The 21,727-nt window shown below is 42.7% G+C and overlaps 1 protein-coding gene across 1 annotated transcript; it reads right to left on the reverse strand.

Annotated features, from left to right (window-relative positions):
• Positions 1–272: 272 nt before the first annotated feature.
• Positions 273–21,398, reverse strand: LOC121155538 (protein FAM186A-like). The gene is made up of 9 exons (XM_040978968.1): positions 21,219–21,398; positions 14,872–15,091; positions 13,170–13,340; positions 7,479–11,452; positions 6,154–6,710; positions 3,713–3,905; positions 2,120–2,265; positions 1,716–1,898; positions 273–337 (listed from the first exon to the last, which is right to left on the reverse strand). Exons 1-9 carry the CDS (start codon positions 21,396–21,398, stop codon positions 316–318), a joined length of 5,646 nt encoding a protein of 1,881 aa, XP_040834902.1. The 3' UTR covers positions 273–315.
• Between the last annotated feature and the right edge of the window lie 329 nt (positions 21,399–21,727).

The raw sequence follows: 21,727 nt of genomic DNA on the forward strand, positions 1-21,727 counted from the left end.
GCTTCCATTGCTTCTTTGGGTTTGGAATGTTGGCGGTAAGACTGTGCCACTTAGCTCTCATGCCAAGGGCCCTGAATTGCCCCTGTCATAACTTAGTGCTTACCAAAATTTGTTAATGTTTTGCTTCAACTAGAGCAGTAGATTTTTTTTTTTCATGAGTGGCCGTGATTGCAATCTAGAATAAAGGTGTTTGACTTAAGAAACTACATTCAAGAAAGACAGGGATAAACCACACAATTCATAGCCATAAAAAACAAGCTGGATATTTTATTGAAAAATATATAAATTTATTTTGAATATACTTCTATTTTACAGTCACTTAGGAGTATTCTTCATTCTGGAATTTAAAAGAGAAAATCTTATTACAAATTGCTCAGAATCCATATTTTGTGGAAATGTAGGCAACTCATAGGAAATTAACAATAAATTTAGTAAAATCAATATATAATCCATACTTCAAAAAATCATATTAATTAAGGAAAAGAATGTCTTCCAGTACAAAATTTTAAAAGCTTGGTAACAGTTTATTACTTATCAAATAATATTCTTACAAATTCATTGGAGAATCACATTTAGAGACACCCTTCACACACATACACACACACATACACACACACACACACACACGAAGAGGGATAGAAATGCCAGTAATAGCTCAGGTTAGGCCAAAAGTCTGGAATTCAGCCTTCCACTTGAGTGACAGGGGCTCAGATATTTGCGCCATCTCCTGTCTCCGTGAGCACTGACCGCTGCCCCCTTGCCCAGTCCAGCACCCAGCGGCATATTCGCCGAAGGGGCAAACACTCTACTACCTGGCAGAGGCACCAACAAAGGTCAGTGGAAACTATATCTTATGGATTTTGATGTTTCTGTTTTTAGTTTCACTTTTTCAAAAGTTTTTTCTCATATTAGATTCTTCACTGACTCAGATCATATGGCAGCATCATTTTCCTCAAGAATGTTCCTGATTTTCTTTTTCATTACTTCAGTGACACATTAGTCATTCAGTAGCATGTAATTTAACTTCATGGTGTTGTAAATTTCTATTTTTCTTCCTATTGTTGATTTTGTTTTGTGGCTTTTCATTTAAGGGGATGTAAAGTAACTCTGTAATGGAAACTATCATATACAGATGTGAGGATACAATGCAGTATGCATCTCTACTTCCAGATCAAAGATGGACTCCCAATATAACTGTTAACTGTATCTTGTCAATAGCATGCTGGACTCTCTGCCATTGGCCATGCCCACAATGATGAACTTAGGGCTATTTATGAAGAACTATAATATAGTTGAACTCATTGCAGGGGTTTTGGGTAGGGGGTAAGGGAAATTCTAGAGCCTATGGAGCTGTATCATAAATGATAATAATTTTTGAAAAAGAAAAAAAATGTTTTTCATTACCAGTCCAGCATTACAAAAGGCTTAGAGGGAATGAAAAAAGAAATGAAAGACCTGGCTGACCATTATCTAACCCAACTATTTGTGATTCATCACTGAAGTCAGTTAGTTGAAAGTTTATTTTTTTTACAGAAGCTGCAGTGCATTAAATTGACACTTGAGATGACTGTTAATTTTATATTTTTCAAAGGTGATATCCTCAGGTTTATGACACAGCAAACACTTCTGGCCACTTTCTGCTGCTGCAGCAGAAAGGTCGGGAAAACAAAAGATGTGACAAAAGGCCAAATTGTCAAGGTGCTGCTAGTACTTACCGTGTTTTAATGGATGCAAGAGATTTTCTGAAGGTAGACTGGACATCTAACTGCAGCAGCCTAGGAATGTCTGGGTACCCACCCAGCTGGTCCCAGGGCACGCTTATTGGTGTCTTCTCTATTATTGGGTAGCTGGATGTAGACAGATCGGTTCTCCAGATGGCATCCGTCTGGTCTTGGTATCTGGGGAATGAGGGAGGCACAGGCGAAAGTGCACAGCTCCTTTCACTGTTTTTAGAAACTGAACTCACAACCAACTAATCACCCAGATTAGCTCAGACGACACGCCCTCAGACTCGCCATTGCCGCATATCAGAATGATGAGGAAGAGGAAGAAACCGGGGGGGTGGGGAAGACTCAGATTCCACACTTCATCTGAACGTGTCAGCCTTCCACTCACACACCTGATTTTCTTGGCAGAATGCTTATCCTCTTCTATTGGTAACTTTTGATGTGTCTGTTGAGCAAACTCAGCAGAGGCAGCTATCTCATTTTTGTGGGTGATCAATGGAACAGGTTGACTGAGATTCAATTTGTATGTGTCTCTGAGCTATAAAAATTAAATCAGAAAAAGGATGTCACAAAAAAGTCAAAAGATGAGGCATGTTCTTTCTAAATACATGGTTATAATATTTAGAATATTTAGTTATAAAATGTTCCTAGAATTTTAGCTTGCATTATTGTTAGAAATTTAGTTCGTTGTGGTTATGCAACGGGGTGGAGGAATCCACCATAGGGGGAGGGTTTGGGGAGTGGGGGGAATCCCAGTATCTATAAAACTGTGTCACATAATACAATGTAATTAATAATTAAAAAAAAAAAGAAATTAAGTTCGTGCCAGGAATTCTTAAACATATAATCCCAAGGAAAAAACTCAACTTTTGGAAAGTTACTGTCACTCCCCAAACCAGATTGCCAGTAGCCCGATAAGGGGTTGTGGGTCACAGTGAGTGGATGCCAGCACTGAGTGGGATGGCCTGTGCCTGGTGCTGACAGAGCAAGTTGTCTCCCTTTGCATGAACTGAGGGCAGTAAGCCTAGCCAACTGCTGGTTTTGAAGAGAAAAGTAACTGCCCACAATTAGGGAGCAGTGGCTTCAAGAAGTTTCACTTCTGGAGTCTGGTACATGTGGGTGACAAAGATGAGCTGAAATTTTCTGGAGCCTACTCCTATTCTCGTCTTTTTCTCATCTAGAATTTTAACGAATATTCTTGTTGTCAGTCTGGGAGTGTCACTGGTCATGCTATAGTGGCAGGTTGGGCAATGGCCTCTTCATAAGCTGTGTTCACTCAGAATCTCTGAAACAGCCTTATTAGAGCAGGGACCTTTACAAATCTGAGTTAGGGATCTGGATGCGAGATCATCCTGTTTGAGCCAGGATGTCGTTGGATCCTGCATCTGATGGCGTTGGTCTCCTAAGGCCCAGAACCCAGATGCGTACCGAGGGCCATTTGAGAGGTGGAGGCAAAGATGGGAATTCAACAGCTGCAAGCTAAGGAATGCTGAGGATTTCCAGTGGCCCTGCAGTTGAGGGAAGCATGAGACAGTTTTCTCAGAGAATCCAGAAGGAACCAACCCTACAGCATATTGATTTCCTACATTCATGGCCTCTAGAACCATGACAGGTTCTAGAACCATGGGAGTGGCGGGGCAAAAACCATTCTGTCCTGCCTGGGACCGTTTGAATGTTTATGATGTGATTCATACTGCATAGAAAATTTTCAACTTAACAATTAACCTTCTATAGGTCTATTGAATGTCAGATCCACCTGTGATTGCCTTTGACAGGACCAAATCAAATGATTTCCAGGACCATGGGCAGAACACTCCCCGCCCTTGTTCCGTTGAGTTTGTGGCACCTTCTTAGGACATACCTAGAAAACTAACATTCATCATCTCTCAGGTCAGGGCTGCTTCCAGAACTTCACACTTACGTTTTTGTTATTTTTTTTTTTTTTATCACAACACACTGGTCAAAGGGAACAGAAAACACATCACCTGGCTAAATAAGGATATCATTTTCTTCATGCACTGATTCCGTGTCTCTTCTAGAAGCTTCTGCTTCTCAGTCCAGGCACACATCACCTTTTTCTGATGGTCATCAATTTTGCTCAATATGATGTAGAGTTTCTGAGTCTCATAACCCTTCCCAGAGTTTTGGATGACTTTTATTTGATGGATTATATTGTTTCTAAAAAAAATGGACAAGAATTAGTTTGGGCCTAATCAGTGAACTTGTTCTGTTTCACTCATTTCTCATATCATCCCTTCAAACAGAGAAAGATGAGATGGAAACAGAGGTTTTTTAAACTACTAATCTATTTCCTCATGTGAATTAACTTTAGATAATCTATATGATTACTAAATTTTTATTAACTGTTCACAATATTTTAGCATTAAAATATTGCTTATCATTCGAATATATTAAAACCAGTCGGCTCCTGGATTGGATTCTGACACAGACCTGGCTATCAGGGACTGCCTTCTAGATAGATAAATACTTGCAAAATGTTATGGGTCAACAGGGTAGCCACATGAAAAAGAAAAAAACAGTGAAATTTATATTCTACAATAGAAAGAATCAGACTTAACTGCAATACAGGCAAAAAAAAAGGGGGGGGCAATAACCAAGCTTTGAAGCATCTTAATAACAAGTCCAGAAAAAGAATTCAGTAACCTCAGCATGCATAAGGCCTGCAAATAAAGCAGTAAGCATTAGTTTTAAAAATTCACATACATAAACAAATACAAATTGTCTACAAAGCAAATACAGCGAAAGTGGAATTAAAATACCAGTGGGGAAGAATTTGGCAACTTGTATAGAAGAAAAGTGGCTAATTTTCCAATATTTGAAAAGGACAGATAAATCAATCTCACAAAACTTTGTTTTAATAGACAAACGATTGGAGTGGGGGGGGTCCTTTACAGGGTTCTTCAGACTGTAAGAAGACACTTAGCCTTGCCCACAGTAAACAAGCACAAATACAAGCGATGGAATTCTACGTGTCACCTGTCATGCCAATCTTTCAGACGTGTTTCTATTTGTTAGGGAGGACATTTGAAGCGGTGGTTCAGAAGGGGTGTTCCCATAAGGAGCATGGGAGTTCTTGGACTGCATGCCTGCCTCCTTCTCCCAGTGCAGCTTCCTCTGAGTGCACTAGGGGGCAGCAGGCGATGGCTCAACAAGTTGCATTTTCACTGCCCACGTGGTAAAAGTGAATTGGCTTCAGCTTGGCTTAACAGCCCCAACTGCTAAGCGTAAATCAGTGATGGGAGCTCTCTCTGTCCATCTGCCTTTCAAGTAGATAGAAAGGAGCATTTACACTCTACTTTGTTAAAGAATATACATTTGAGAAGCAGAGGGAATTCCCATTCTCTAGGTTCAATTCCTGCAGCACTGAGGGAGCAGTGAGCTGGGAGCTGTGAACTCAGTCCAGTGCTCCCCGATAGTGGCAGGAACCCAGTCACCCGTCCATCACCTCTGCTTTCCAGGTGCACATTAGTCGGAACCCTGAAGAGAATCAGGAACTAGATCCATGATTAAACACAGTTACCCTGACATGATGTGAGCATGCTAGCCTGTGTCTTAGCTGCTAAGAAATACATCAGTCAACATCTCCCAGTTTTTAAATCATACATGCTTTGGGGCAAACACTGGATGCTGTGAGGCAAGCTGCTGGACAAACCAGTGGCTTGGATGTCCACTTTCCATGTCAGGGTACTGAGAGTTGATAGCCATGCCTTCTGCTTCCAGCCTGCTGCTGACGCACACCCTGGAAGGCAATGGTGATGGTGCAGCTTTGGGTTGGGCCACCTGTGAGGATTTTTTTATTCTTAGCTTTTATGTGGTCCTGGGCCCTGGCACACTTCTGTCCCACGTGGGCATTTGGGGAGTGAACCAACAGATGCAAACGTTCGCGCTCTCTCAGATGAATTTGAAAAATTAATGTAGTGTTGATTTTTTTTTTATCTTAGGAGGTTTATTCCAGCGGGGCAGGAAAAGGGGAAGGGGGGAAGGGAGGCCAGAAGGAAGAGAGAGGAGAAGAGCAAAGAAGAGAGAGAGCCATGTTGATTATTTTTTAAAATAAGCAGAATGAAATGGAAATCCTCTGTCATCTGGTGAAGTGAAGGTGAAAGGAGTGCAGGATAGTGAGCAGGCATCTCGTATCTTTTGAGCAAAGATGATCTTTTGAAAATCATCCCTGACTCACAGGCTCTAGCATCTCTGCCCGCGAGGTGAATACATGAGATGGATTTTGTTGCCATTTCTTCTTCCACTACACAGGCGTCCATCCTGCACGTCTGCTATAAGAGATTCTTGCACAACGTATCATCTAACAAATACGAATATGCTTGTAGGGCAATGAGAGGATATTTCATATCAGGACTTCACAGGAACAGCGGACATAGAGCAACTAGACCACTGGGGAATTACCTACCTGACTCGCTGGATCAGCCTGTAGGCAGCGTACTTGTGTAACAGGTGTCCCAGCCGTGCCGCGTCTGTGTGCAGTGTCTTGATGATAAGATTCCTAGCTATCATGTGTACATGGGAAGGAAGTCCAGGAGTTCTCACGGCCTCATTTAACAGTGTCAGGTTCTTTCTCTGAGCTGACACATCAACAAAATAGGTCATCCTTTCAAGTTCTTGAAGGGGCCCCACCATCTTGGCTTTGTCGGAATCTGAACGTGAAGTTACCATCGAGGGCTTTTCTATCGGGGGGAATCGTGATTTCTGGTCCCATTGTGGCTTCTGTGGTGTTATCAGTAACTGCGGAGTCGGGGAAGGCAGAGGTTTCCCTGGCTTCTGAAGTGCGTGCAGGATCAGTGGGGTCAGTTGCTGCCCAAGGGTGGAGGCGGCCGGTAGAGAGGGGGACTGCTCTCTGGGGGCATGGTGGTGTTCCAGGGGCTTCCCAGCGATGGATAAATGTCTGGACTCCTTGAGCTCTTCGGGGAAGGACTTCCCAGGTGTGAGAGGACCCCAGACACTTGGAATCTTTGCAGGGATAGATGTCATTCCAGATGTTACAGGCCACCTGGGTGTGGGAGTGCCCTCCAGTACTGGAGGTGGCCTGGCAGCTAAAGCATCCTTAGACAGAAATAACTGCCCAGAGCTAAGAGCTTCCAGCTCAAGGGGCTGCTCTGGAGTGGGAGGGGTCCCAGATACTGGAAATAGCTCTGGAAATGCAGACATCCTTGATGGCCGTGCCTGCATAGAAGTGAATGGAAATTCCATTGCCTGAACTGGCTCAGGAGTAGGGGTGGTCCCAGTTGCCTGGGTGAGTTTAGCCTGTTCTTGAGTGCTAGGAACCCTGAACAGCGGGGTCTGTTGTATATGGGGTGAGATTTGCATTGCCTGGATCTGTTCAGAAGTGCCAGCTGCCTTTATTGCCAGGGTGTCCCGAGGGGCAGTAGGGGCTCTCAGTGTTAGAGTTGGTCTCCTGGTGAGAGGAGGGTGCAAAGCCTGCGCCTGGGTCTCAGCCTGTTTAGGTATCAGAGCGAGCCCCAGGGCTTCGGCCTGCTGGGGGATCAGGGTTGTCCCCAGGAACAGGGTTTTTGCAGGAGTTGTTGTCCCCAGGCCCTGGGTCTGCTGGGGGATTGGGCTCTTCCCCAAGAAATGGGCCTTTACAGGAGTTATTGTCCCCAGGGCCTGGGCCTCCTGAGGGATCAGGGTAGTTACAAAGGCCTGAGCCTGCTCCTGTGTCAGGGTTGTCCCCATGTCCTGAACCTGCTCTGGTGTCAGAGCTGTCCCCAGAGCCTGAACCTGCTGGGGGATCAGGATCATCTCCAGGGCCTGGTCTTCCTCTGGGGTCAGAGTTGTCCCCAGTGCCTGGACCTGCTGGGAGGTCAAGGTTTTCCCCAGGGCCTGGGGCTCCTGGGGTATCAGGGTTGTCTCTGGGGCCTGGTCCTCCTGGGGAGTCAGGCTTGTCCCCAGGGCCTGGGGCTCCTGGGATGGTAGGGTGATCTCCAAGGCCTGGTCCTGTTGGTTGTTCAGAGTTGTCCCCAGGGCCTGGTCCTCCTGGGGGATCTGTGTAATCCCCAGAGCCTCAATCTGCTGTGGGGTCAGAGTTGTCCCTAGGGCTTGGGCCTCCTGGGGGGTCTGGTCCTCCTGGAGGGTAAGGGTTTCCCCCTGGGTCTTGTCCTCCTGGTATGTCAGGGTTGTCTCCAGGTCCTGGGCCTCCTGAGGGATCAGGGTTGTCCCCAAGGCCTGGTCCTCCTCTGGGGTCAGTGTTGTCCCCAGGACCTGGTCCTCCTGGGAAGTCTGTATAGTTCCCAGGGCCTGGGCCTTCTGGGGGATCAAGGCTGTCCCCAGGGCCTGGTCCTCCTCTGGGGTCAGTGTTGTCCCCAGGGCCTGGTCCTCCTGGGGTGTCAAGGATTCCCCCAGGATCTGAGCCTGCTGGGAAGTCAGTATAGTCCCCAGGGCCTGGATCTGCTGGGGAGTCAGAGTTGTCCCCAGGTCCTGGGCCTGCTCTGGTGTTAGGGTTGTCCCCAAGGCCTGGACTTGCTGGAGGGTCAAGGTTGCCTCCAGGACCTGAGCCTGCTGGGAAGTTAGTATAGTCCCCAGGTTCTGGGCCTGCTGGGGGGTCAGGATTTCCCCCAGGACCTGAATCTCATCTGGAGTCAGGGTTGCCCCCAGGATCTGAGCCCGCTGGAAGGTTAGTATAGTCCCCAGGGCCTGGACTTGCTGAGGTGCCAGAGTTGTCCCCAGGTCCTGGATCTGCTGTGGGGTTGGAGTTGTCCCCAGGTCCTGGGCCTGCTGGGGGGTCAAGATTGTTCCCAGGGACTGGGCCTGCTGTGGGGTCAGGATTGTTCCTAGGGCCTGGGCCTGCTGTGGGGTAAGGGTTGTCCCCAGGTTCTGGGCCTGCTGTGGGGTCAGGATTGTCCCCAGGTCCTGGGCCTGCTGTGGGGTCAAGATTGTCCCCAGGGCCTGGGCCTGCTGTGGGGTCAAGATTGTTCCTAGGGCCTGGGCCTGCTGTGGGGTAAGGGTTGTCCCCAGGTCCTGGGCCTGCTGGGGGGTCAAGATTGTCCCCAGGGCCTGGGCCTGCTGTGGGGTCAAGATTGTTCCTAGGGCCTGGGCCTGCTGTGGGGTCAGGATTGTCCCCAGGTCCTGGGCCTGCTCAGGTGTCAGGGTTGTCCTCAAGGCCTGGACCTGCTGTGGGGTAAGGGTTGTCCCCAGGTCCTGGGCCTGCGTAGGTGTCAGGGTTGTCCTCAAGGCCTGGGCCTGCTGGGGGGTCAGGATTGTCCCCAGGGCCTGGGCCTGCTGGGGGGTCAGGATTGTCCCCAGGGCCTGGGCCTGCTGGGGGGTCAGGATTGTCCCCAGGGCCTGGGCCTGCTGGAGTGTCAGTGTGGCCTCCCAGGGCTGGGCCTGCTGAAGAGTTTGAATTCTGCCCAAGGCCTGGGTCCACTGAGGGATCAGAGCGCTGCCCAGGGGCTGGGCCTCCCTAGGAGTCAGGATGAGCTGAGGAGTGATGTTTTTGTGCTCTGTGAAGGGCTGTGGGTAGATGTGAAGGTCCCCAGGTAGTAAGACCTGAGGAGAAGGTGGAGGAGTGCTTGGTAGGGAGTGTGTCTCGGGCGGGAGCCCTGAGACTCCATGGAAGGTTCTGCCTTGGGGTAACTGGGATTCCTGTGCTGTGCCTTTGGTCTTATCTTCAGGTTTCTTCCCCTTGGTCTTCTCATGGCCTGCTGCCATCTCCCCTTGTCTGTCAAGGCGCTCTGCCCCCTCGCGTAGCTTCTGCTTCTCCTCCTTCTTCCCTCTTTCTTTCTGCTGGTGATGTCTCTCCGCCTTCAGATCCAGGCTCAGCTCTCCCCTCTCTCTCTGCATCCCTTGCTCTTTCGCTGTGGTCTTCCGTGCTTCTGTTATCATATCGGCTTCCTTCTGGAGACTGGGTTTGTCCTGCATTGTCCCTTGACCTTCTTGTCCATATTTCTCCTGTTTAGGCTTTGCTTTCTTGTGTTCTTTTCTTACTGTTGAGACTGTTGCAGCATCTCCCTCACTTTCTATTTCAGCCAAGATCGTTTCTATGACATTTTTCATTACTGGGTCTATGTTTTCATTTGAGAGGAAAGTGCTGATTTCAGACTTGGCAGTAGTTGATGACTTCTCATCCTGTGGTGCTGGCATGAATGAATCCGACTTTTTGGATAGCCTACGTTTCTCTCCATCGGCTCCTTCCTTTTTCGCAACTCTGAATTTCCTCACCATTTGAGTCACGATCTCAGCCATTTTTTGGAAGTATTCATCCATCTTTGCTTTTATTGTTTCAAAGTTTTCCATTTCTGCCCTTTTCAGTAAGCTCTCCTTCCTTGGCATGGTGTTTTCATCAGCAGGCTTGTCTATGTTGTTAATTTTCTCTTTAAGGAAATCCATTAAGGCTTTCTGAAATGATTCCGTGTTACTCTGATCACCTTTGACCTCTGGAGTTGCCAGCACCCTTTCAGGTTGTGAAGAATCTTCCTGGGTATTTGGGCGGGATTTCTCAAGTTGAGGGGATTTGGGTTGCTTGCTGAAGGCTGGACTTTCCTTAGGTTCTCTCCTCCATATTTTGCTTTTGCTCATTGTTAAGGGGATGTCCTGTGTCTTTCCTTGAACTTCAACTTTCTGTGGCATTGATGGTTGCTTCACTTGAGCCATACTCAATGGACCTGCTAGGCTCCTAGTCCATTTGTTCGCTGACTCAATGGGGGGCTCTTTCAGGTCTGGCAAAATACGCCCCTTTTCCAAGGGAGATTCAGTTTTGAATTTCCTGGCCTGCTCTGCCTCATAAGGTGTTCCACTTTTGGCATCTTGATTTTTGGTTTCACTGAAAGGGTAATATTGGCTTTCTGATTCAGAGGATGTCTTTGGTTTTATTCCTTCTCTTTCGTTCTCTGTTTCTCCTAGTTCATAGTATTGATTCGTTTTGGCCTCAGTCAGTGTCTTTTCCCCACCATCCTCACCAACATTTGATCCAGGGCGGTCGTGGATATACAGGCTTTTTGTGTGTTCTCTTCTCTCAATTTGATAGTAGCCAGTCCTTTCGAACACATAGGCATCCACTCTCTGCCTGGATGTTTTCCCTCCAGGGGCGTACTCATAAGGCCAGGAAGCTCTTTTGGTCTTGCCCTCAGATTGGAGGTGCTGTTCTTGAGATAACTCTGACTTCACTTCAGTTGGGGCTTTCAATAAAAGATCTGTCTCTGAATATTTGGGTTTTTTTGGAAGGGACTTAAATAAAGTATTGTCAAATTCTTTGGCTAGAATGCTGCCTAGACTGCCCTTTGTATAATCATCTTTGACATTAGTCGTGGCTGTGGAAGATGATTCATATTGTTGATCTCTGCCACTTTTTAGTTGAATTATTTCATACTGTTCTTCTCTCTCTTGAAGCTTTCGTTGCAGCTTCTCATTTTGCTCACTGAGGTCATAAATTATGCGTCGCGAGAGTTCTCTTTCTGCTTCATACTTCTGGAAAAATGCACTGTCATTGACGATGTTAGAAATATTTAATTGCTCAGCTGCAGCACTCAAGGCTTTAGAGAGATTTAGGATAGTTGATGAGATGTATTTGATAGCAGTGTTTTCTAATTTGGTAAACATGGCGGAGCCTATGAGTTCTTGCAGCATATTTTGGATTTCGAAAACCTTTGTGTTTGTTGTGTATTGATCAGCAATCATTTGATCTGGTCTTAATGCGTATGCTGTTGCGGGTCGTTTGATACATCTGTCTTTCCAGGTTTTCCATAGTGCACCTCTAGATACTGGAGTGGGGAAAAGGCATAAAACAGACAATGAGTATCAGATTCGGCTTCCTGCTAATGTGCTTGCGAGGATAGTGGAGTACGGCCTAAGTGTCTGGGCCCCCACCACCAACGTGGGCAACCAGAGAAAAATTGCAGCTCTGATTTCAGTATGGTCCAGCAAATTTGGGAGTAAACCAGTGACTGGAATATGTCTTCCTCTTTGTCTCTCCCTCACTCTGTCATTATCTTTTAAGTAATCACATCTTTGGAACAAGAAGAGAAAGAAAGAAAGAAGGAAGGAAGGAAAGAAAGAAAGAAAGGAAAAGAAAGAAAGAAAGAAGGAAGGAAGGAAAGAAAGAAAGAAAGAAAGAAGGAAGGAAGGAAAGAAAGAAAGAAAGAAAGAAAGAAAGAAAGAAAGAAAGAAAGAAAGAAAGAAAGAAAGAAAGAAAGAAAGAAAGAAAGAAAGAAAGAAAGAAAAGCAATTAGTTCCAAAACAAATTGTTTTTGTAAGACTGTCTTCTTTGGTCACCTAGAACTGCTTCTAGAACTATAGAGGTGATCTCACACTCGATCTTAGCCAAAAGGCCGAGAAGCAATAGAGGCGATCTCAATTGTGGGATCATTAACTTTAACTGGGAGGTTTGGGATTAGATACCATGCAAACACAAAAATTCCCCTGCTTTTAGGGATGCTTGATGCTGTCAAATTTCTCTTTCGGGTTTTTTGCTCTCTTTTGTAACTTGTCTTGCTGATTGGAATCTTTGGTTCTCTCTAAAAAGGCCATAAATCAACAGACAAAAATTTCCAGAATGGCTAAATGACAGACAACAATCCCATCTATTCTCCCCCATCAAAACAGTGGTTCAAATTTCTGTGACCCTGCCACCCATATGGGAGACTTGGGTTGTCAAACTTGCATCAAAAGAAAAAGTCCCATAAGATCCAACTACAAGTGACACACCTTGGATTACAAAACAAGATAAGCTGGAAGTAAATTGACAAAAAAAAAGTTCACTTGGAGCTGAAGAGACTATATTAATATATGACAAAGCAGATGTTAACACAAAAATCATGGTTCTGGAAACAAAAGGGCCAGTTCATGAGCAATCTGTAATGATTGTGAACACATACACAAGGCACAAAAGAGTTCGGAGCTCCTGGTTCTGTTTCAGATCAGCTCAGCTCCATTTGAGGAATGAACCAGTGGATGGAAGACCTTTTCTCTACATATCTCCTTCTCTCTGTAAATCTGCCTTTCAAATTAAAAAAAAAAATAGATCTCTTAAAAAATATTAAAATAATTTAACTCTACAATCAGCATGTGAGGAGTTTTTTTAAGTTTTTATTTCTTTTTGCTCTGATTCCCTTTCTTTTTTTTTTTTTTGTATTTTTATTGTTATTATTTTCCATGCTACAGTTTTGTAAGTATAGGGATTCTTCCCTCCACTTCCCATTTCTCCCTCCCTATTCTCTCCCTCCACCATTTGCCCCCGTATTATTATAATGGCATGGTCGCAAGTCCAACATTCTAATATTTAAGTGTAACATGGCATTGTAGGTATGGGTAAGGGAAGGAAATCTAGCATCCTATTGTCAAGTTGTAACAGTTTCATTGGGAGTCCTCCTCTTATTCAGGAGCATGTGAAATTTATGATCTATAAATTATACCTCCACCAAGCTACATTTTATGAAAAAAAAAATCAAACTACATTTGCAAAATCACAAAGGAAGTTACCTGCTTTTTTCTTTTGAGTCTTCTTGTCTTTCAGGAAGGTGGAACTCATGCTGCATAGTAAGTTGACATTGTTCTCAATGGCTCTCAATGTGTCTGGAAACATCTCCATTCGTACTATCAAGTGGTAGTGCTCATCAATATCAGTTGTAGTTATGTCAGATAAAATAGCATCTTGAAGAGAGGGAAAAAAAATGTTTTGTGTTTTGATTAAACAATAGTAATCATATAGCTTTGTAATATCAGGTAGCTACTTAGTACGATTATGTTGCACTTACCACTATCCTTTATAAATTTTATAAATGAGAAAGTTAAAGATTTGGCTGAGAAAGCTGAGTGGTAAGTCTACTGAATCATGTTTGAAGGTGTCTATTTGGTTTCAGTCCTAACTGCAAGGGAAGTAGATATCTGAAATATGAGTAGATGTCATCACGTATATATAACCCCAATCTGCAACCCAAATATAACCCAGCTCTATGAACCCAAATCTATAAACCCAAATAAAACTCCTGGGCCCAGGGCAATGGATCAGTGCTAAATCCTTGCCTTCCACACATTGGGATCCCACTTGGGCGCTGGTGTGTATCCTTGCTGCTCCTCTCCCAATTCAGTTCCCTGTTTACAACCTGGGAAAGCAGTAGAGAATGGCCTGAAGCCTTGGGCTCCTGCACCCCTGTGAGAGACCCAGAAGAAGATCCTGGCTCCTGGCTTCAGATCAGCTCAGCTCCGGCCATTGCGGCTACTTAAAGGAGTGAACCAGAGGATGGAAGATCTTTCTCTCTGTCTCTCCTTCTATCTGTAAATCTGCTTTTCTAATAAAAAAAATTAATATTTTTTTTCTTTAAAAGATATCCTGATGGGGTTGTGGGTGGGGCGGGTGAAGCACCATTTTGGCATGAATTGCAAGATTGTCCTTGCAGAGTCAACACCCCATATCAAAGGGCCACTTGGAGCACCAACTGCTCTACTTCTAAAATTCTCTCTTCCTGTGAAATGTGAGTAGAAATGCAACTGAAGTGCTTGGGTCCCTGTCACCAATGTCAGAGACGGCAGTGGGGTCCCAGGCTCTGAGCGGGACCATCCCGGGCCATTTGGCATTTTGGGAATGAGCCAGTGAATCGAGCACTCCCCATCTGCACGTCAATCCCTCTCTTCCTCCCTCTATCCCTTTCCTCCTTTTCTGTGCTTATTTATCACACGCATGTTCATTCTTTCATTCAACCAATGTCTGTCCATATGGATATTGCCCTATTTCAGTGAACACAGCATTGAATGCAAGTTCCCTAATTTCAGTACTGCTTCCATTGATTAAGAATAAAGGAAATAAAAGGTAAAAGTTGTGTGATGTATCAGATACTATTGATATAGATACAAATAAAGGTAAGGGGTAACAGAGTATAAGATGATGGGGAATGGGGATGTTTGGAAAACACATCAACTTAAGACTAGAACGAGACATGATGATATGGTGAGAACGTCCCAGGCAAGCAAGTGTAAGCGTACAGACAGAGTGCTGGAGCTTTGCTGGTAAACTGGAAGAGAAGCAAGGAAGCCTGAGAAACTGGCGCTTGGGGAACTGATCTATTCTGTCCTTGCTGTAAAACAGCACACTTTCTTAACCACCTCCCAAGTATTGTTCTCTTTTAAGATGACCGGCCCTTCACAATTTATTGATTTTCTGAATATGGCTTTTCTGGAAACTTACTCCATTCTTCTAACCAGGCCAGAATGTAGGCAAGTGTCTTTTCTCTGTTTTCAGCATTCTTGGTATAGGTAGCCACACTCTCCAAAAATGTAGTTCTCTGTTTTCTCATATGTTCTTTAAGGAAGATACTCTTTATAGAGGGTGGGCTAGAACCAAGATTGTAGCGTTCCATTATTCGATCCACGTTGCTCATTATGTGATCCATCTGTGTTTTAAGGTCCTAGAGGAAAAGAAGGAACTAAGTAAACAATGAAATCATGAAACTTTATTGAAAGAAATTTAAGACATGTCAATAAATGGAGAGTACACCATACTCATGGACTGAAAAAAAAAAAGACAATCACATAGCTCACCAAATTAAACAAACTCAATACAAATATGGTAAAAGTTCTGATTTTTTTTTTTACAATGTATTGTAAACTTCTCAATCGAGTTCCAGAAATTGTTTAGAAGAGTAAACAGCTAAGACTTTTCAAGACACTATCAGGGTAAAAACATTTGATAGTGTTGTTGAAGGTTAAAGGAAATAGGCTGGTTAATATTATGATAACATACGGAGGCATGATACTTTTACTAAGCACCTTTTCTAAAGTTGTGGGAAAGAATAAATTTTTCACAAATGGCTCTGGACAATCACTTTCCCTTTTGGAAAACATAGTAGATTGCACTTCTACCCCAGGCTTTCACAGAAAACGGTTTAAAGGAGCCTAAAGACAAATGTGAGAATTAAAAGTATAAATGATCCTCGGAAGTACTTATAAGTTTAGGTGGCAAATGACCCACCACTCCATCCCCACCCTGCCCCACCCCACAAGCCAACTTGTGTCAACCTGTTAAATAGATTTAAAAAGACTTGTATAAGCTGATGTGAAGTTATTGCAAAGCTATAAAGCTATAAAACAGCAGATGCAATAGAAAATCTGTTATATGTTACTTTTCATGTATGAAAAGTGATGCTATGATACATTGCACCTGAATCTATTCATTTACACAAAAGAAATAAAGGTAAGTGAAAGCTAGATGTGTGTGGGGAGGGAGGGTGGTGGAAAGAAAGATTAAGAAGAGAATAGTAAAGACGAGAAGAGAGTGAACTTTTCTACATACATATTTTCATAGATTTGGACTTTTATCACCATAGTCTCATATCACTACCTGCCACTTAGGCATGCATCTGGGATAATTCTAACGCTAAGAACTAAGATTGTGTAGACGTGAATACCATAAGTACACCAAGAAGAAACAGAAACCAGAAAACAGTATTTTGACTGGACAACAAAGTTAATACCCAGGCACTTGGTACGTAAAATATGCACAAATCAGTAATTGGGTTTCTCACCAGAGTGTAGGTTAGTGATTTTGAAACTATGAGTATGCTAGAAATGAAAAATGCATGGTGTGTCACAAAAATTGGGCTTTTCATTGCGGTTTTGATTTGTGTTTCCCCACCGCTAATGAGGTTGAATTTTTTTTTCATGTATTGTCAAGAAATACATAGCTAAGACATATTTCTTTTGGGAATTGTCTGTAGAGCTCCTTTCCTGTTTGTTAACTGGGTTATTGATAAACTCTGAATATTCATACTTTTCCAGACAAGTCGTTCATATTTTCTTTACTCTGTTGGCTATCTGTTCACTGTGCTGCTTGTTTCCATTGCTGCACAAAAACGTCTGAGTTTGAACGTTATCTGCTTTGTCTGGCTTCACTTTGTTGCCTGTGCTTTGAGTGTCTTGCCCGAGAAGTCATAACTATACCAACGTCTTGAAGTATTCGCTCGGTATAATTTTTCATCCACGTTGGAAATTTAGGTCTTTGACCCATCTTGAAAAAAATTTTGGTAGGTAGTGAGAAGCAGGGATCTCATTTTACTCATACACACATACGCATATGTATGTGAATAAAAGTATGTGTATATATTTACTTTTGCCAGCACCATTTATTGAAGAGATTATCCTTTCCCTGTGTGTGGCCTGGGCACCTTGGTGAAAACCATTTGGTCCTGTGTATATGAATTAACTTCTGTGCTGTCTATTCTGTACCACTCCATCTATGGGGATCTATTAGCTTTCATTTGAGTGCTGTGCTGTTTTTCATTACTATAGCTTTGTAGTGTAGTATGCTTTGAATTCAAATCGTCTGGTGCCTCCATCTTGATTTCCTTTTTTAAAAAAAAATCCATTTATTTAGGAAGATAATGTTATAGAGAGAGTCAGAGAAGTTTTCCATCTGCTGATTCAAGAGTCGGGGACTTCACCCAGGACTCCCACATGGACTTGATGCTTTTATCAGGGAGCTGGATCATAAATGGAGCAGTATGGACTCAAACCAGCACTTCTGTGGGACAATCTGTTATGTTATAGCAGCAGCTCCAGCCAGCCAGCTTGGTTTCTGTTGTTCAGAATTCCTTCTGCGTATTCTGGATCTGTTGTGATTCCTTTATAATTCCTATATAATTTACATCAAAATGGTTGCATCTGGAGAATATGATGTTGAGTGAAATAAACTCAACCCAGAAATACAAATACCATATTTTCTTAGATGTGAGAGGTAAAACTTTTGAAAATTTAAAAAAAAACAACAACAAAGAAATGTCTCCATGTAAAGCTTTGCTTTATATCTTTGTCAAATTGCTAAGAATATGATATGCTACTATAGTTTTTATATGTTGGTCATTTTAAAATTCACTGTATCAATAAAATTGACATCTCTTCATTTGATTTCTGGTTTTATGTTTTATCTACTAATGTTGAATTATGGTCTTTTTACTTTTTACTTGTAGTGCCATTTACTTAGTGAAACAATTGCACCTTTCAGTGAAATAAATTAAAATATGCCTTCTCAAAAATTAATAGGAAAGAAAGTAGGAGGATGTTAGAAGCATTATATTCTTAGAAATATATCCACAAACCATGCTGAATCTGTTCTCTGAATTGATACCACATTAACATGGATAGAATTGGGTTTCCTGCTGTTGGATAAATTCATTTCAAATTAAAAACAAAAAGAGAACCTGTCGCGACAGGACTGGAAGGTAAAATATCAGTGTAAGGCTGCACTCTACATACACATACGGACAGGTAGACATGTAAGTGCGAGCGTGTTGGATGCCTAGGTTAATGTACAGCCTTGTATTTCTTATCTCGGCTGAGATGGTCCACAAGCAGTGATCAGCAAGAGTATTTCGCATACCTCTCCCGAAGTCTGATGTCTAAACATTCTCCAACACAAAGAAGTAGAGAAGTTGTGACTCTGAGACACAGAGTGTACAAAAGGAGCCTGGGTTATCTTACATTTCCAAAATAGAAGAGACAGGCGAGGGAGACAGATGACAGATTGACAGATATTTGTTGAATTCGTCCAGGAGTCCATGTGCAGCAATCCCTAATGAACAGACATGGAACAATGAGATGCACAAAATAATGCTGTCTCTGGATTAAAATCACGGAATAGACACGAGTCCCAATTAAGTGGAAAATAGGTATTTTACATACACAGAGAATTTCTACTTTCCAATTGCTTTCATGAACTGCACTACTGAAAACATGGAGATATGGATAGATGTTTCATATACTGGTTTTATTTTATTTGGACATATTCCCAGCAGTAGGAAGTCTGAATCACATCGTTAGACCTATTTTCATGTATCTGAGGAATCTCCATGTTGTCTTCTGTAGCATCTGCACTAGTTCCCATTCCCACCAGCAGTGGAGTACAGTACCTGTGGCCCCACATCCTGGCCAACATTGATTGGTTATTGGTTTCTCTGTGTGTCAGGGCCCTTCTCCCTGCGGTTAGGTGGAACCTCGTGCTGTGTTTTGTCTGCTTTTCCCTGACAGCTGGAGAACCTGAGCACTCACAGGTCTGTTCACCTTTTGAATTTCATGCTTTGGAAAATAAAAATGTCTGCTCACGACCTTTGCCCACTTAATTGTACTTTCTCTTATTCCTGTTGAATTTCTGGAGTTCTTAAAAAAAAAAAAAAGAAACCTTGGATATTAATCTTCTATCAGTTGTGTAGTTTGCAAATACTTATTCTCGTTCTGTTGATTGCCTCTTACCTTTATTGATGGCTTCCTGATAGCTTCCTTTGCAGTGCGGAAGCTTTGTAGCTTATTGCAATCCCATTTGTTTGTTTTTGCTGTCATTGCCTCTGCATCTGGGGTCTTTTCCAAGAAGTCTTTGCTCATGCTTAACTTTGCAGTGTTCCTGATGCTTCTCTCTAGTAATTCGATGATATCAGATCACAGACTTAGATCCTTGATCTATTTTAAGTTGATTTTTGTATAAGGTAAAAATCTAGTTCTGCATGTATTGATCTATTTTCCTTTCTCTATAGATTGATTTTAGTTCACTCGTCAGAATTTAGTTGACTATAGACATTATGGTTCACTTCTGAGATTCTGTTCTGTTCCATTAATCTTCAGGTCTGTTTTTTGTACCAGTACAAGGCTGTTTTGATTACAACTGCCATATAGTACATATCTTTAAATCTGGTAATATAATACTTCCAGCTTTGATTGGTTTTTAAGATTACCTTAATATTTTGAGTCTCTTGTGTTTCTATATTAATTTTTCTATATTTGATAAGTATGTCACAGTTATTTTGCTGAGGATCACTTTGAATCTGTAAGCTGCTTTCAATAGTACGGACATTTTGATAATATTCTACAAATTCACAAACATGGCATATTTTTCCATGTTTCAGTGTCTTCTACTTTTTCTTCTTTTATATTTTGCAGTTTTTACCCTAGAGATTCCTCATATCTTTGATCAAATTTATTTCAAGATATTCAAATTTTTGCAGTTATTGTGAATGAAACTGATCTTACAAGTTCTTTCTCAGCCATGAGATTGTTTACGCATATAAACACTATTGATTTTTGTGTATTGATTTTATAGCCCACAACCTTGCCAGACTCTCTTATGAGTTAAAGAAATGTTGAACTCAAAGAAGGAGTTTGGGGGCCTAGTGCAATGGCTCAGTAGCTAAATCCTTACCTTGTCAATGCTGGGGTCTCATACAGCTGCTGGTTCACGTCCCGGCAGCCCTGCTTCCCATCCAACTTGCTGCTTGTAGCCTGGGAAAGCAACAGAGGATGGCCCAAAGCCTTGGGACCCTGCACCTGCATTGGGAGGCCAGGAAGAAGTTCCTGGTTCCTGGATTCAAATTGGCTCAGCTTCAGCTATTGTGGCCACTTGGGGAGTGAACCAGTGGATGGAAGATCTTTCTCTCTCTCTCCTTATCCCCGTAGATTTGCTTGTCCAATAAAATCTTAAGAAGGATGAAGAGGAGGAGTTTAGGAGGATCCTCTGTCTTTCAGTTGCTGTGAATAGATTCTCAAGAATTGTAATTAGTTCTTGAAAAGTCTGGTAGAACTCAGCGGGTAACCCATTTGGTCTTGGAATTTCCTTTGTTGGGAGAGTCTTTATTATTTATTCATTATATGTTCTAGTTATTGGTCTATTTCTGTTTTCGATATCATCATGACTCAATTTCAGTGGGTTTTGTGTATCTAAAAATCTATCCATTGCTTCTAGATTTTTCAATTTATTGACACATAGCTGTAATAATTCCTGATGGTTCTTTTTATATCTGTGGTGTCGTTATATTTTCCTTTTCATCTTTGGCTTCATTGGTTTGGATCTTCTGCCTCCTTTTTTTTTTTTTTTTTTTGATAAGTTGGGCCAGTTTTGTATTGGTCTTGCTAATTTTCAAAAAAAAAAACCAACTCCTCAACTCACTGTTCTTATGTATCATTTTTTGTTTCAATTTTTTTATTTCTTCTCTAATTTTAATTCTTTGCTAGTTTGGGTTTGGTTTGCTGTTACTCTTCTCAGGTCCTTGAGATGTACTGATACATCATTTATTTGTTGCCTTTCAGATTTCTTAATAGAGGCACTATTTGTTGAACTTCTCTCTTAGTACTGCTTTTGCTGTTTTTTTTTTTTTTGATATGTTGTTATCATCTTCATTCGTTTCCAGGAATGTTTTTATTTCCCTTTTCTATTTCTTCAGTTCATACTGTAGCATGTTTTCTACAATTTCTTAGAGCTGCTGGCTTACAGCTTCATTTGCTCCTGTTCTAGCTCCCTGCTACTGGCCTGGAAAGGGAGCAGAAGATGGCCCAACTAGTTGGTCCTAGATCACTGATGTGGGAGACCCAGATGAAGTTCCTGGTTCCCGGTTTCAGCCTGGCCTAACACTGGCCACTGTGATCATCCTAGGAGTGAACCAGAGGAGGGTGGAAGACTCTGTGGGGTGTGTGTATGTGTGTGTGTGTGTTCCTCCCTCTCTCTCTGTAACTCTGTTCTTCAAGGTGCCATCTGTAAATTCCTCATTCATTACTTACATCTCTGGCTCGAGTGACCTGTGCTCGCTGAATCCGATAGATGATGTCCCGCACTGAGGCTGGAACTTCAAGCCTGGGGACTTCTGGGATATCTGGAGTATTTCTAGGCTTTGTTTTCACATTAGGAGAATTCTTGATAGCTTTTTCTGATTCAGATTCACCAACTTTCTCATATTCCATTTTGATAAAATGGTGAGAATTTGGTGATCTTATTCTATTTCTGCTTTTTCACAGAACCTAATAGGTAAATATTAACAATGATATCCACTAGAAGCTAAGAAAAGACCTTTCCTGCTCCTAGAAGTCAGTGGGTTACTCTGTTAGAAACTTCTCCTGCCAGGAACCACTGACTTCAAGTTCTGGTGACATCACATTAGAACCATTGTGACATTTGCCAGTGACTTCAAGGTTCTTTTAAAAGGTCTTGCAATACACATTGTCTAGGCCGTTCGAGTAGAAGGGTGAAGAGGTTGGGAGGATAGCAAAGAATAGACAACAGGAGCACAGAA

Source organism: Ochotona curzoniae, unplaced genomic scaffold, assembly GCF_017591425.1.
Source record: "Ochotona curzoniae isolate NIBS_2020 unplaced genomic scaffold, NIBS_Ocur_1.0 contig_2927, whole genome shotgun sequence".
NCBI lineage: Eukaryota > Metazoa > Chordata > Mammalia > Lagomorpha > Ochotonidae > Ochotona > Ochotona curzoniae.

What these genes read in the sequence shown, in the direction of transcription:
- LOC121155538 (XM_040978968.1), bottom strand. Translation starts at nt 21,398, where the DNA reads ATGGAATATGAGAAAGTTGGTGAATCTGAATCAGAAAAAGCTATCAAG. An exon ending in TGATCCTGATCCCCCAGCAG is followed by an intron (nt 6,711 to 7,478) that starts GTTCAGGCTCTG and finishes ATCCCTGCAAAG; the next exon opens with ATTCCAAGTGTCTGGGGTCC. An exon ending in TGATATCCTTATTTAGCCAG is followed by an intron (nt 2,266 to 3,712) that starts GTGATGTGTTTT and finishes TAATTTTTATAG; the next exon opens with CTCAGAGACACATACAAATT.